At 42.8% G+C, this 16,544-nt stretch overlaps 1 protein-coding gene across 1 annotated transcript in view; it reads left to right on the forward strand.

The window, feature by feature from the left end:
- Window positions 1-8,264: 8,264 nt before the first annotated feature.
- Window positions 8,265-16,544, forward strand: part of mfge8b (milk fat globule EGF and factor V/VIII domain containing b) — a 53,340-nt gene continuing 45,060 nt past the window's right edge. The window contains exon 1 of the mRNA XM_084169168.1: window positions 8,265-8,404. Coding sequence (XP_084025294.1) covers window positions 8,323-8,404 — 82 coding nt within the window. The 5' untranslated portion in view covers window positions 8,265-8,322. The remainder of the gene's footprint in view (window positions 8,405-16,544) is intronic.

A 16,544-nucleotide genomic window follows, 5' to 3' on the forward strand; every position in this document is an offset into this window, starting at 1 on the left:
GCTGTTGAAAAGCAAATGCTAGTCTAAAAGAAATGGGAGATAATGTCTACATGCTTCTTATAGTGGAGATCAAGTTTATAAATTGTCTGCTGGGCTGATGAGACAGTGGATTGCGCAGTCAGATGGAACAGAGTAAATAGATATTTCAACGTCATAGCTTTAGCCGGTGGTAACTTGTGTAATAGACACCGTCTGGAATACGATTTTAACCAATCAGCATTCAGGGTTAGACCCACCCGTTGTATAAGTAAGCCTAATAATACAGTGAATCAGTAGGTTGTTTGTTTCTCAGTTATTTGAATCTCAGGGTTTGATGAATGGATTATTTTCATTTCAGTATCAGTGGGTTTTCAGTGAAGTTGATCGTTTCTAATCAATACAATTTAGCCACCTCGAGGCGACATTGGCATTTACTAAAGTAGACTATTCACTCAATGTAAGAATTCAACCATTGCTTATGAGAATGAGGGCAATCTGCTGCACCAAATAAAAGTAAATGAAGTTAGAAATTGCCTTAATATTGAGAAAAGCTGTATCTTAATAAAACATATTTGTATAATGAATACAAATGTGTGAAATATTGCAAAACAAATTATTATTTATTCTCTGCACACATCAGGGGTCAGAAAAAGACTAAAGGTTTTACACAGATAGGAAATACAGGAAATAACATACAAAGCCTATTGACATGAGCAATAACTATACTGTTTTCGAGTACATTGAAATCAAATGAAAAATGTATAAAAAAATCAAACTTTCCATACTGACTCAGAATTATTAACTCAAACATTACAATAAAGATTCACTTCTTATTCATTTAACCCACCAAAAATAAACTGGACCAAGGAATCAGTGATTATATAATATATATATACTTTTTAATGAACCAATTAAACCCAGGGACAGACTGGGGCCAGAAATCATCCAGGGCATTTCTAACACACCGCCCTCATTTTTCCCTCAAGGCCCCCACAGCGGACGATTTTCTTACCTTGAGGCCGCCATTATTAGCAAAGTAATGGTAATTCTGCACAAAAATTACCACCAACTTTAGACCAGCCCACTGGGCTAAAGATGAACCAGTCAATCTGGCATTTGCCAGAACTGCCCTATGGCCAGTCTGTTTCGAATTAAGCCCCTTGGAGAGGCCTGATACTGGAGAGTTAAGTCATGAGGAAAAGCCCGTTTAGACAAGAGGTGAACATCATAGGAAACTTATGTGATGACTCATACCATACCTGACTATTTGTTTGAAATTGCCTGACTGACTTATCCAAGCCGACTATGCACAATGTGCCATGCCATTGCTACCCATTCACTTTCTATAGCTCTGTGCATACAATAATGACTCTTGACAAGGTTTCAAAGCCACATGGCTTAGTCACAGGGTAGGAAATACCTTGGTGTGGTTCTCATGCATTCAAACTGTGGACCCCTCTCACCGAATGATAGGCTGGAGAAATAGGCTATTTAATTGTTACTGATACACAACTGATACACAACAGATAACCTATCTTTTACAGCTCAGATAAAGATATAATAGAATAGAACAGATCAGAATAGAAGAGAGTAGAATATATTGTCAGTAGTGAACTTCAGTATAACAATATATCCAGTAAGCTATGACAGATATATAACCAGACACCTCTTGTCTCTTGGCACTCCCACCCCTACGGGAGGGCAGCGCCCGCTCAACCCTGTCAAAGATCTTCTATGTCCTGGCACCTCAATGGTGGAAAAAGCTTCCCCCTACAGTCAGGACAGCGGAGTCCCTGCTCATCTTCCAAAAATGTCTGAAACTTAACCTCTTTGAAGATTATTTTAAATAACTCTCAGGATGCCTCAAAATGGCACTTTTTTTTCTTACTAGCACCGACTTTGCTGATAAATACTTTGTTGAGGGAAAATGTACTTGATACGATTGTGATGTGTTGTTGTCTCACCTACAGTGGGGAAAAAAAGTATTTAGTCAGCCACCAATTGTGCAAGTTCTCCCACTTAAAAAGATGAGAGAGGCCTGTAATTTTCATCATAGGTACACGTCAACTATGACAGATAAATTGAGGGAAAAAAATCCAGAAAATCACATTGTAGGATTTTTAATGAATTTAATTGCAAATGATGGTGGAAAATAAGTATTTGGTCACCTACAAACAAGCAAGATTTCTGGCTCTCACAGACCTGTAACTTTTTCTTTAAGAGGCTCCTCTGTCCTCCACTCGTTACCTGTATTAATGGCACCTGTTTGAACTTGTTATCAGTATAAAAGACACCTGTCCACAACCTCAAACAGTCACACTACAAACTCCACTATGGCCAAGACCAAAGAGCTGTCAAAGAACACCAGAAACAAAATTGTAGACCTGCACCAGGCTGGGAAGACTGAATCTGCAATAGGTAAGCAGCTTGGTTTGAAGAAATCAACTGTGGGAGCAATTATTAGGAAATGGAAGACATACAAGACCACTGATAATCTCCCTCGATCTGGGGCGCCACGCAAGATCTCACCCCGTGGGGTCAAAATGATCACAAGAACGGTGAGCAAAAATCCCAGAACCACACGGGGGGACCTAGTGAATGACCTGCAGAGAGCTGGGACCAAAATAACAAAGCCTACCATCAGTAACACACTACGCCGCCAGGGACTCAAATCCTGCAGTGCCAGACGTGGCCCCCTGCTTAAGCCAGTACATGTCCAGGCCCATCTGAAGTTTGCTAGAGTGCATTTTGATGATCCAGAAGATGATTGGGAGAATGTCATATGGTCAGATGAAACCAAAATATAACTTTTTGGTAAAAACTCAACTCGTCGTGTTTGGAGGACAAAGAATGCTGAGTTGCATCCATACCTACTGTGATGCATGGGGGTGGAAACATCATGCTTTGGGGCTGTTTTTCTGCAAAGGGACCAGGACGACTGATCCGTGTAAAGGAAAGAATGAATGGGGCCATGTATCGTGAGATTTTGAGTGAAAACCTCCTTCCATCGGCAAGGGCATTGAAGATGAAACGTGGCTGGGTCTTTCAGCATGACAATGATCCCAAACACACCGCCCGGGCAACGAATGAGTGGCTTCGTAAGAAGCATTTCAAGGTCCTGGAGTGGCCTCCAGATCTCAACCCCATAGAAAATCTTTGGAGGGAGTTGAAAGTCTGTGTTGCCCAGCGACAGCCCCAAAACATCACTGCTCTAGAGGAGATCTGCATGGAGGAATGGGCCAAAATACCAGCAACAGTGTGTGAAAACCTTGTGAAGACTTACAGAAAACGTTTGACCTGTGTCATTGCCAACAAAGGGTATATAACAAAGTATTGAGAAACTTTTGTTATTGACCAAATACTTATTTTCCACCATAATTTGCAAATAAATTCATTAAAAATCCTACAATGTGATTTTCTGGATTTTTTTTTCTCATTTTGTCTGTCATAGTTGACGTGTACCTATGAGGAAAATTACAGGCCTCTCTCTTCTTTTTAAGTGGGAGAACTTGCACAATTGGTGGCTGACTAAATACTTTTTTTCCCCACTGTACCTATCTTAAGATGAATGCACTAATTGTATGGATAAGAGTGTCTGCTAAATGACTACAGTTTGCTACAGAAGGAACATAATCCTGCAGCAACAGGAAATGTGAATTATTTGGTGGATTATAATTAATGGATATTTTTGATTCTCAGCAACAAAAGAGGGATCAAATTAAGATCCTACATCTGTAAAATGTAAAATGTAAATGTAAAATGTAATGGGTTTCTCATCTGAAAATCACATCTGAAAACCTCTTCGTCGTTTCTCAGTATCAGTTAGAAACAGGAGTAATTACAGATTCCCCATGCAGTAAACATGCTGACCCTCTCCATGACCTGATGCTAATCTTATGCTATTGAGGAGCATATGGAGCTTTCATATCATAGGCCTACTATAGGAGAGATCAGGAATACATGTTTGAAGTTCTTATAAGGGGTCAACAAAGAGCTTTACTGGAGAGCTCTGTAATGGAAAATGCACCGAATCCCTTCCGCAATGGTCATGTTTTGAGAAATTCATTTTTAGATCAGAACTCTCCCAGTTACTAGGTTACAATAAATGGTGATGTCATTCTATGTGGTGTCAGTAAATGTAATGTTTGTGTCAGTCAATCAAAATGTACTTACCAATTCTATTCATGGAAATTGTGGTTTATTGGTTATTACCACAAGCCTGACTGTCTTTTTTTATTTTTTATAAATTAGTATATCAGAGAGTCCTAAAGCTGGTATGGACTCTTACAGTTTTAATGTTCTGAGAACATGACTTTAAATAAAACCATGAGGAAACCTGCAGAAAACATTATGCTGAAGTACTGAAATTCCCACAGAAGAACGTTGTTTCTTAATGTTCTCTGAACATTCTGAGAAAATGACTTTAAATAGAACCATGAGGAAACCTGCAGAAAACATTATGCTGTAGTACTGAAATTCCCACAGAAGAACATTGTTTCTTAACATTCTGGGATCAATTTGAGAACATTACTTTAAATAGAACCAGGAGGAAACCTGTAGGAAACGTTATGTGGAAGTACTGAAATTCACACAGAAGAATGTTGTTTCTTAAAGTTCTCTGAACAATTAGAGAACATTACTTGAATAAAACCATGAGGAAATCTGTAGGAAACGTTATGCGGAAGTACTGAAATTCCCACCTAAGAAAAATATGGTTCTCAGTGCGTTATGTGCTAGCTGGGTATCCTGCACCTTTCCCAGAACATTGTGGGAAGGTTGTATGCAAAATAACCATAGGACAACCACGCTCTCACTGTCACGATCGTTGATGAACGGGTCAGACCAAGGCGCAGCATGATATGCATACATGTTTATTAGACTATTAAACACAACGACAAAACAAGAAACGAAACGTGAAGTCCAAGGTACACAAACAACATACCTAACACGGAACAAGATCCCACAACCCACTAGTGCCAATAGGCTGCCTAAGTATGGTCCCCAATCAGAGACAACGAGCGACAGCTGCCTCTGATTGGGAACCACACCGGCCAACATAGATCTAGAAAGTCTAGATTCACAACATAGAACAAAACACAGCAAGGAAAATACACACCCTGACTCAACATACAAGAGTCCTCTGAGTCAGGGCGTGACAGTACCCCCCCCCCCCCCCCCCCCCCCCCCCAAAGGTGCAGACTCCGACCGCACAACATAAACATAACAGGGTAGGGGCCGGGTGGGCATTCCGCCTCGTAGGCGGATCCGGCTCCGGGCGTGACGACCTCTTACTCTCAGGCTCCCCGTTACGCCCCTGGTCTGGTCTGGACCTCGGCGCGCTGCTTCCCCTCTCCTTCCTCCCACGATGTACCAAGCCCTGTCTGGACCCTGGTGTGGGAGACCCCAAACCTGGAGAGGGGCTGACGTCTGGGTCTGGACTGGAACCGCTGACTGGAGCTGGACCCGATGACTGTGGAGCGAACTGCTCTGGCTCCGGAGTGGAGCCGCTGACCGGAGCTGGATCAGGCACCGGTGGAGCGGACTGCTCTGGCTCCAGAGTGGAGCCGCTGACCGGAGCTGGACTAGACCCCGGTGGAGCGGATTGCTCTGGCTCCGGAGTGGAGCAGCTGACCGGAGCTGAACTGGGCACCGGTGGAGCGGACTGCTCTGGCTCCGGAGTGGATCCGCTGACCGGAGCTGGACTGGACCCCGGTGGAGCGGATTGCTCTGGCTCCGGAGTGGAGCAGCTAACCGGAGCTGAACTGGGCACCGGTGGAGCGGACTGCTCTGGCTCCGGAGTAAAGCAGCTGACCGGTGCCGAACTAGGCACCGGTGGAACAGGCACGGGCCGTGCTGGACACACGCACCACTGGCTTGGTGCGAGGAGCAGGAACAGGCCGGACCGGGCTGGCGACGCGCACCACTGGCTTGGTGCGAGGGGCAGGAACAGGCCGGGCCGGGCTGGCGACGCGCACCACTGGCTTGGTGCGAGGGACAGGAACATGCCGGACCGGGCTGGCGACACGCACCACTGGCTTGGTGCGAGGGGCAGGAACAGGCCGGGCCGGGCTTGCGACGCGCACCACTGGCTTGGTGCGAGGGACAGGAACAGGCCGGACCGGGCTGGCGACGCGCACCACTGGCTTGGTGCGAGGAGCAGGAACAGGCCGGACCGGGCTGGCGACACGCACCACTTGCTTGGTGCGAGGAGCGGGACTGGGTTCCTTTATTAACCCCCGCTCCTTCTGCTGCCTAACCAGCTCCTCTCGCCGTGCCTCTACACTTTCCTTCTCCCTTATAGCCTCCTGTAGCGCCTCCCTCTGACCGAATAACTCCTGCTCCATCTGAACCAATAGCCCCCGTAACATCGTGGCCTCCTCTCCTAACCTGCAGATCCGCCCTTTAACGGCCTCCTGCTGCCTCGTCGTCCACACCGTGTGCCCCCCCCAAAAAATGTTTTACACACTCTGACTCAACATACACGCGTCCTCTGAGTCAGGGCGTGACACTCACCAACCTTTAAGAAACGTTATGCGCTAGCTGGGTCATGTATCTCAAACATTTTTACATTTTTCCCCCTGTTTTCTAGTAAAGATTGGATCTCAAAATGATACATCTACTGTTAATGATGTACACTCACATAAGAATAATAAGAAAATGTATCAAAGAGAGAACATAGTGAGTTCAGTTTACTTACACCCACTTACTCTATCAACACACAAATCACTTCTGACACCACGGATGGATCTCAGCCTGTATAACACCCACATTCAGTCTTATAGTGTGTGTGTGTGTGTGTGTATGTGTGTGTGTGTGTGTGTGTGTGAGTGAGTGGAGTAGTTAGTTAGACCCACCACCACCAAATGACCATTTATGCATACCCAGCAGCTGACTTCTCTAGCATACCCTCACAAGAGACTTAAAAAATGATCCTCAAATTCTTCAAATGTAAACATCTGTTGCAGCTGTCAGACTAAATCTTGGAAAACAACATGGTCTTTTAACAATATTGTGGTGTAGGAATGATGCCATGGTCTGTGTCTATATGGAGGCAATGTTATAAGCAACATTTTAATCAAAAGTTGGTTTGCAACCACACCTGGCTTATCAGATACAAAACACATTCGAAGAGCTTTGCATAAACATTGTTTATTTTTATAATGACAATGTTTTCACCTTTCCATAATTAATTGATTGACACTCAAGATTTATTCAGTTCTAACCAAATGGACAATTAAGGATCTATTTCAATGTTATTATATTTCTTTATATATTATTCTGTTCTGTTCTGATTTGATCTGATCTCTTCTGTTCCATCCATTCCATTCGGTTCTGTTCCCAGTGGTGTAAAGTAACTAACTAAAAATACTTAAGTAGTTTTTTGGGGTATCTGTACTTTACTTTACTATTGATATTGTTGACAACTTTAGAAAATAATGTACATTTTTACTCCATACATTTTCCCTGACACCCAAAAGTACTTGTTACATTTCGAATGCTTAGCAGGACAGCAAAGGGGTCAATTTCACACGCTTATCAAGAGAACATCCCTGGTCATCTCTGCTGCCTCTGATCTGGCGGACTAAATAAACACAAATGCTTCATTGTAAATTATATCTGAGTGTTGGAGTGTGCCCCTGGCTAGCCTCAAATGAAAAAAGGAATACAATTGTGCCCTCTGGCTTGCTTAATATAATGAATTTGAAATTATTTATACTTTTACTTTGACTTTTGATACTTAAGTATATTTTAGCAATTACATTTATTTTGATACTTAAATATATTTAAAACCAAATACTTTAAAACTTTTACTCAAGTTGTATTTTACTGGGTGACTTTCACTTTTACTTGAGTCATTTCTATTAAGGTACCTTTACTTTTACTCAAGTATGACAATTGGGTACTTTTTCCACCACTGTCTGTTCTGTTCCATGCTATTCCCATTCCATGCTGTTCTATGCTATTATAATGCGTGAAGTTAAATATCATTCCACCAAATCCCTGGCTGGTAAAAAAAAAAAAAAATGGCAGTTGATCACACCTTACAACAGACTTCCAAACTGAACAGTTTTTATAGGATACATAATTATGCATCAATAACTCATTACTACTCGGACAGTTCCAGCGCACACCGTGCTATATTTACTTTAAACCGTTTTTCAAATCACACCCCCAGGGAGGGCATACAATTATAAAACAGAATGTAATTGGATGGAAGCAGAGATACACGCGCTCTCACTCTGACACCTCCTATATTTCAATCGCAACAACCAACGCAGCAACACCACACCGAGCAGCTGTGTTTTTGTCCTAGAGTTCAAAGAGAGAGTGAAAGAGGCCACAATGAAGACCCAAATTCGTTTCGGGTTCTCCATACCATTCTTTGCAGTTTGTTTTCTGGTTGGTGCCATTTCCACAGTGAATGGTAAGTTGTTTTTGTTTTGTTTACAGTTAACCTAGTAAGCCTTTATATAATGCGCTGAGCAAGCCGTGTCGTTTGGAGGTGGATATTGGGCGGTGGTGTCATGCGAGTTTAATATATATAATGTATATATTGGAAAGTGGTGTCCTTTTTTCTATGCAATTGAAATATTTTTTTACAGTGTGTGGGTATGAGCTGGACATTCCAAGGCTGGCATAAGTGCCACTACCAATTCAGTTTCGCAAAGTAACAGCGCATTCCTGTTTTGGGAATTTGGAGAGGTCCTTGAGTGAGGCATGGGAATACATTGCTGCATGGAATCATTATATATATATATATATATATATATATATATATATATATATATATATATATATATATATATATATATATATATAATTTGTTGTTTGTTTAGTACTTAACCTAACAATATGCAATGGACAGTTTTGAACACAGTTGTTGTTATCTAGTGCTTGGTTAAGCGTGATTGACGTGGTTAATCTAATTCTAATCACTCCCTCTGTAGCAACGGTGCTTAAAAAAGCATTTCCATATCAACCAACTAGGCTAATTGTCATTCTATAGGTATAAAGATAACATAAGCATTTATTTGTCACAGAGTGCCTCACAAACCAGGCAGAACATTTTTATATAGCTATTTAGAATTGGATTAGGCATAAGTAGGTATAAAAACCTCCTCATGAAAGAACTAACACCTAAGGGTATTCTGTTCAAAGTGCTCCTCACAGTAGTGCCCATTATGCTTGCCCAAGTCCCATCTTCATGCCGTTGGCACTCTGCTTTCTTTGCACCCAGGACATGTGTGGATGAATAGAAAGGACATATGTGTGGCGGCCTGGGAAAACCACTCACATTGTGGCATTTGTTTCTTCTTCAAACTACACACTGTCCCCAATCCAGATCTGTATAAATCACTGAGCTATCTTTACCAGAACCCAAGTTATGAGCTTTTAAAGTGTGCTTCAGTCAAAAAGTAAAAAGTGAGAACCACATTCAAATATTCTATTCTGTTTCATTCTAACTCCATTGAGAGGCATGAGAGAAACACCAACACTCAAGCTTGAAATTTCAAGAGATTGTCACTATTTATTATTTTAAAACCTGCAACTGCTGGTGTTGTTTGTATTAAATAATCATTACTATAACTAATTATTACACTGAACAATAATATATACATATATTTGAATTGGAGACAAAATTATTTACATTTCATGCGATTTATGAACGGTAAACAACAAATCCTTAAAAATAAACACTAATAGACAACACTGGATGGCATGCAAGATGGCAGAAATAAGGCCCAAAATAATGACAATAATTGAAATTCAGCTTGCAGGTACAGGAACGAGTTGCCGACATCTCCGTGGTCAGGTGGAACAATCTCATCTGCTAAAATACACCTTAGCCAAATACATTTAAACTCAGTTTTTCACAATTCCTGACATTTCATCCTAGTTAAAATTCCCTGTCTTAGGGTCAGTTAGGATCACCACTTTATTTTAAGAATATGAAATGTCAGAATAATGGTAGAGGGAATGATTTATTTCATCACATTCTCAGTGGGTCAGAAGTTTACATACACTCAATTAGTATTTGGTAGCATTGCCTTTAAATTGTTTAACTTGGGTCAAACGTTTCGGGTAGCCTTCCACAAGTTTCCAAAATAAGTTGGGTGAATTTTGGCCCATTCCTTCTGACAGAGCTGGTGTAACTGAGTCAGGTTTTTAGGCCTCCTTGCTCGCACACACTTTTTCAGTTCTCCCCACACATTTTCTATAGGATTGAGGTCAGGTCTTTGTGATGGCCACTCCAATACCTTGACTTTGTTGTCCTTAAACCATTTTGACACAACTTTGGAAGTATGCTTGGGGTCATTTTCCATTTGGAAGACCCATTTGCGACCAAGCTTTAACTTCCTGACTGATGTCTTGAGATGTTGCTTCAATATATCCACATAATTTTCCTTCCTCATGATGCCATCTATTTTGTGAAGTGCACCAGTCCCTCCTGCAGCAAAGCACCCCCACAGCATGATGCTGCCACCCCCGTGCTTCACGGTTGGGATGGTGATCTTCGGCTTGCAAGGACCCCCTTTTTCCTCACACCATAACAATGGTCATTATGGCCAAACAGTTCTATTTTTGTTTCATCAGACCAGAGGATATTTCTCCAAAAAGTACGATCTTTGTCCCGATGTGCAGTTGCAAACTGTAGTCTGGCATTTTTATGGCAGTTTTGGGGCAGTGGATGAACCAGACTTACTATTTTTTTTCTGAGGTCTTGGCTGATTTCTTTTGATTTTCCCATGATGTCAAGCAAAGAGGCACTGAGTTTGAAGGTAGGCCTTGAAATACATCCACAGGTACACCTCCAATTGACTCAAATTATGTCAATTAGCCTATCAGAAGCTTCTAAAGCCATGACATCATTTTCTGGAATTTTCCAAGCTGTTTAAAGGCACAGTCAACTTAGTGTATGTAAACGTCTGACCCACTGGAATTGTGATACAGTGAATTATAAGTGAAATAATCTGTCTGTAAACAATTGTTGGAAAAATTACTTGTGTCATGCACAAAGTAGATATCCTAACCGACTTGCCAAAACTATAGTTTGTTAACAAGAAATTTGTGGAGTGGTTGAATAACGAGTTTTAATGACTCCAACCTAAGTGTATGTAAACTTCCGACTTCAACTGTACTCATTCAAGGGTTTTTCTTTATTTTTACTATTTTCTACAGAAGAATAATAGTGAAGACATCAAAATTATGAAAGAACACATAAATCAAATTTTATTTGTCACATACAGTGGGGAAAAAAAGTATTTAGTCAGCCACCAATTGTGCAAGTTCTTCCACTTAAAAAGATGAGAGAGGCCTGTAATTTTCATCATAGGTACACGTCAACTATGACAGACAAATTGAGAAAAAGAAATCCAGAAAATCACATTGTAGGATTTTTAATGAATTTATTTGCAAATTATGGTGGAAAATAAGTATTTGGTCACCTACAAACAAGCAAGATTTCTGGCTCTCACAGACCTGTAACTTCTTCTTTAAGAGGCTCCTCTGTCCTCCACTCGTTACCTGTATTAATGGCACCTGTTTGAACTTGTTATCAGTATAAAAGACACCTGTCCACAACCTCAAACAGTCACACTCCAAACTCCACTATGGCCAAGACCAAAGAGCTGTCAAAGGACACCAGAAACAAAATTGTAGACCTGCACCAGGCTGGGAAGACTGAATCTGCAATAGGTAAGCAGCTTGGTATGAAGAAATCAACTGTGGGAGCAATTATTAGGAAATGGAAGACATACAAGACCACTGATAATCTCCCTCGATCTGGGGCTCCATGCAAGATCTCACCCCGTGGGGTCAAAATGATCACAAGAACGGTGAGCAAAAATCCCAGAACCACACGGGGGGACCTAGTGAATGACCTGCAGAGAGCTGGGACCAAAGTAACAAAGCCTACCATCAGTAACACACTACGCCGCCAGGGACTCAAATCCTGCAGTGCCAGACGTGTCCCCCTGCTTAAGCCAGTACATGTCCAGGCCCATCTGAAGTTTGCTAGAGTGCATTTGGATGCTCCAGAAGAGGATTGGGAGAATGTCATATGGTCAGATGAAACCAAAATAGAACTTTTTGGTAAAAACTCAACTCGTCGTGTTTGGAGGACAAAGAATGCTGAGTTGCATCCAAAGAACACCATACCTACTGTGAAGCATGGGGTGGAAACATCATGCTTTGGGGCTGTTTTTCTGCAAAGGGACCAGGACGACTGATCCGTGTAAAGGAAAGAATGAATGGGGCCATGTATCGTGAGATTTTGAGTGAAAACCTCCTTCCATCAGCAAGGGCATTGAAGATGAAACGTGGCTGGGTCTTTCAGCATGACAATGATCCCAAACACACCGCCCGGGCAACGAAGGAGTGATTTCGTAAAAAGCATTTCAAGGTCCTGGAGTGGCCTAGCCAGTCTCCAGATCTCAACCCCATAGAAAATCTTTGGAGGGAGTTGAAAGTCTGTGTTGCCCAGCGACAGCCCCAAAACATCACTGCTCTAGAGGAGATCTGCATGGAGGAATGGGCCAAAATACCAGCAACAGTGTGTGAAAACCTTGTGAAGACTTACAGAAAACGTTTGACCTGTGTCATTGCCAACAAAGGGTATATAACAAAGTATTGAGAAACTTTTGTTATTGACAAAATACTTATTTTCCACCATAATTTGCAAATAAATTCATAAAAAATCCTACAATGTGATTTTCTGGAATTTTTTTCTCATTTTGTCTGTCATAGTTGACGTGTACCTATGATGAAAATTACAGGCCTCTCTCAACTTTTTAAGTGGGAGAACTTGCACAATTGGTGGCTGACTAAATACTTTTTTTCCCCACTGTATGTGTTTAGCAGATGTTATTGCGGGTGTAGCGAAATGCTTGTGCTTCTAGCTCCGACAGTGCAGTAATATCTAACAAGTAATATCAATTTCACAACATATACCCAATACACACAAATCTAAGTAAGGAATGGAATTAAGAATATATACATATATGGACGCGCAATGACAGAGTGGCATGGACTAAGATACAGTAGAATATTATAGAATACAGTATATACATATGAGATGAGTAATGCAAGATATGTAAACATTATTAAAGTGACTAGTGTTCCATTTCTTAAAGTGGCCAGTGATTTCTATAGGCAGCAGCAGCCTCTAAGGTGCTAGTGATGACTATTTAACAGTCTGATGGCCTTGCGATAGAAGCTGTTTTTTAGTCTCTCGGTCCCAGCTTTGATGCACCTGTACTGACCTCGCCTTCTGGATGATAGCGGGGTGAACAGGCAGTGGCTCGGGTGGTTGATGTCCTTGATGATCTTTTTGGCCTTCCTGTGACATCGGGTGATGCAGGTGTCCTGGAGGGCGGGTAGTTTGCCCCCGGTAATGCGTTGGGCAGTCCGCACCACCCTCTGGAGAGCCCTGCGGTTGCGGGCGGTGCAGTTGCCATACCAGGCCGTGATACAGCCCGACAGCATGCTCTCAATTGTGCATCTGTAAAAGTTTGTGAGGGTTTTAGGTGCCAAGCCAAATTTCTTCAGCCTCCTGAGGTTGAAGAGGCTCTGTTGCGCCTTCTTCACCACACTGTCTGCGTGGGTGGACAATTTCAGTTTGTCAGTGATGTGTACGCCAAGGAACTTGAAGCTTTCCACCTTCTCCACTGCGGTCCCGTCGATGTGGATAGAGGGGTGCACCCTCTGTTGTTTCCTTAAGTCCACGATCATCTCCTTCGTTTTGTTGACGTTGAGTGAGAGGTTATTTTCCTGGCACCACACTCCCAGAGCCCTCACCTCCTCCCTGTAGGCTTTCTCGTCATTGTTGGTAATCAGGCCTACTACTGTTGTGTCGTCTGCAAACTTGATGATTGAGTTGGAGGCGTGCTTGGCCACGCAGTCATGGGTGAACAGGGAGTACAGGAGGGGGCTGAGCACGCACCCTTGTGGGGCCCCAGTGTTGAGGATCAGCGAAGTGGAGGTGTTGTTTCCTACCTTCACCACCTGGGAGCGGCCCATCAGGAAGTCCAGGACCCAGTTGCACAGGGCGGGGTTCAGACCCAGGGCCTCAAGCTTAATGGTAAGCTTGGAGGATACTATGGTGTTGAATGCTGAGCTATAGTCAATGAACAGCATTCTTACATAGGTATTCCTCTTGTCCAGATGTGATAGGGCAGTGTGCAGTGTGATGGCGATTGCATCGTCTGTGGATCTATTGGGGCGGTAAGCAAATTGAAGTTGGTCTAGGGTGACAGGTAAGGAGAGGTGATCCTTTACTAGTCTCTCAAAGCACTTCATGTCTGGGCCGGCAGCCTTGCGAGGGTTAACGTGCTTAAATGTCTTGCTCACGTCAGCCACGGAGAAGGGGAGCCCACAGTCCTTGATAGTGGGCCACGTTGGTGGCACTGTGTTATCCTCAAAGCGGGCAAAGAAGGTGTTTAGCTCATCTGGAAGCAAGACGTTGGTGTTGGCGACGTGGCTGGTTTTCCTTTTGTAGTCTGTGATTGTCTGTAGACCCTGCCACATACGTCTCATGTCTGATCTGTTGAATTGCGACTCCACTTTGTCTCTATACTGATGCCATGGTTAAATGCGGCGGTTCGCGCTTTCAGTTTTGCGCGAATGCTGCCATCTATCCACGGTTTCTGGTTAGGATAGGTTTCAATAGTCACAGTGGGCACAACATCTCGTATACACTTCCTGATAAACTCAGTCACCGTTTCAGTGTATTCGTCTAAATTATTTTCACAAGCTACTCAGAACATATCCCAGTCCACGTGATCAAAACAATTTTGAAGCGTGGATTCCGATTGGTCAGACCAGCGTTGAATAGTTCTTAGCACGGGTACTTCCTGTTTGAGTTTCTGCCTATAGGAAGGGAGGAGCAAAATGGAGTCGTGGTCAGATTTGCCGAAAGGAGGGTCGGGGAGGGCCTTGTAAGCATCCCGGAATTTCGAATGGCAATGGTAGAGAATTTTAGCAGCCCGAGTACAACAGTCGATATGTTGATAGAACTTCGGCAGCCTAGTCCTCAAATTTGCTTTGTTAAAATCACCCAGCTACAGTAAATGCAGCCTCAGGATATGTGGTTTCCAGTTTGCATAAAGTCCAGTGAAGTTCTTTGAGGGCTGTCGTGGAATCGGCTTTAGGGGGGATATACACGGCCGTGACTATAACTGAAGAAAATTATCTTTGGAGATAATATGGTCGACATTTGATTGTGAGGTATTCTAGATCGGGTGAACAAAAGGACTTAAGTTCCTGTATGTTACTACAATTACACCATGAGTCGTTAATCATGAAACACACACCTCTGCCCTTCTGCTTCCCGGAGAGATATTTATTTTTGTTTGCGCGATGAACTGAGAACCCATCTGGCTGGGCCGATTTCGGCAGAATATCCTGAGAGAGCATGTTACAGGCCCTGATGTCTCTCTGGAAAGAAATCCTTGCCCTGAGCTCCTCGACTTTGTTATCCAAAGACTGAACATTAGCGAGTAATATACTTGGTAGCGGTGGGTGGTGTGCGCGCCTCCTAAGTCGAACCAGCAGGCTGCTCCGAGTGCCTCTCCTCTGCCGGCAATGTTTTGGGTCGGCCGCTGGAATCAGTTCAATTGCCTTGGGGAGAGCAAACAAAGGATCTGCTTCGGGAAAGTCGTATTCCTGGTCCTAAATATGCTAATGACCGCAAACGAAATAAACTAATTGTAAAGACAGGCAATCCAGCTCATAAAGTTATACGAGTGTAGGTAGTAGCTACTTGGTGAGTTTGGACATTAACAAGCGAATATGAACTAGAGACATTGTGGAAATGAGCACATCTTTTACGAATGTTTGTCTGAAGGAAGAACAGCACTGGCTCTGGAGCAACATGTGTACACGATGTGTCTGTGTGGAGTCTGGAGTTGCTAGGGCAATGGGCCTTCCTGCTCTGCTCAGAGGGCAGGCAGGTAGCCTAGCGGTTAAGCTAATGAAGTTGTGTACTTAACTAGCTAGCTTACCTTGCTTGCTCATAGTTGAAGATGATCTTTCCATCTATTCATGATGACGGGACTGGATTGAATTCCTCAATTTGTTGACAATCGTTGGGACCACTCGTAATATAATCATTGATTTGCTTGCTGGTAATTCAGAGTGTACTGACATCATTACTCATAGTAATCACAACTACTTAGTAATGACAACTAATAGCAACATCGCTATTTATGAGTCAGCTGTTAGCTTCAAAGATGATTGATGACTGAGAAAGCGGGAAGACTTGGTGCGCTAGGCTACTATAGGATGACAGGAGCCCAATCCCAATTCGCACCCCTTCTCGCCTGTGCACTCGTTCACACCCCCTCAAAGATTTAAAAGCAATGGATTGGTGTAACTGTATTGGTAGACATTTCATCTACACCTATCCAATGATTTGACATCTTTGAGGGGAGTGAAGACGAGTGGCAGCGCGTAGCAAGAAATGGGATGCGGCTCAAAAAGGACGGAAGATGACTAAAGCTACCTCTCGCTTTCAACAAGTTTACGATAGAATATCGATTGATTACTACCTAAAATCGAAGTAAATC

This window comes from Coregonus lavaretus, assembly GCF_964263955.1.
Source record: "Coregonus lavaretus genome assembly, chromosome: 9".
NCBI lineage: Eukaryota > Metazoa > Chordata > Actinopteri > Salmoniformes > Salmonidae > Coregonus > Coregonus lavaretus.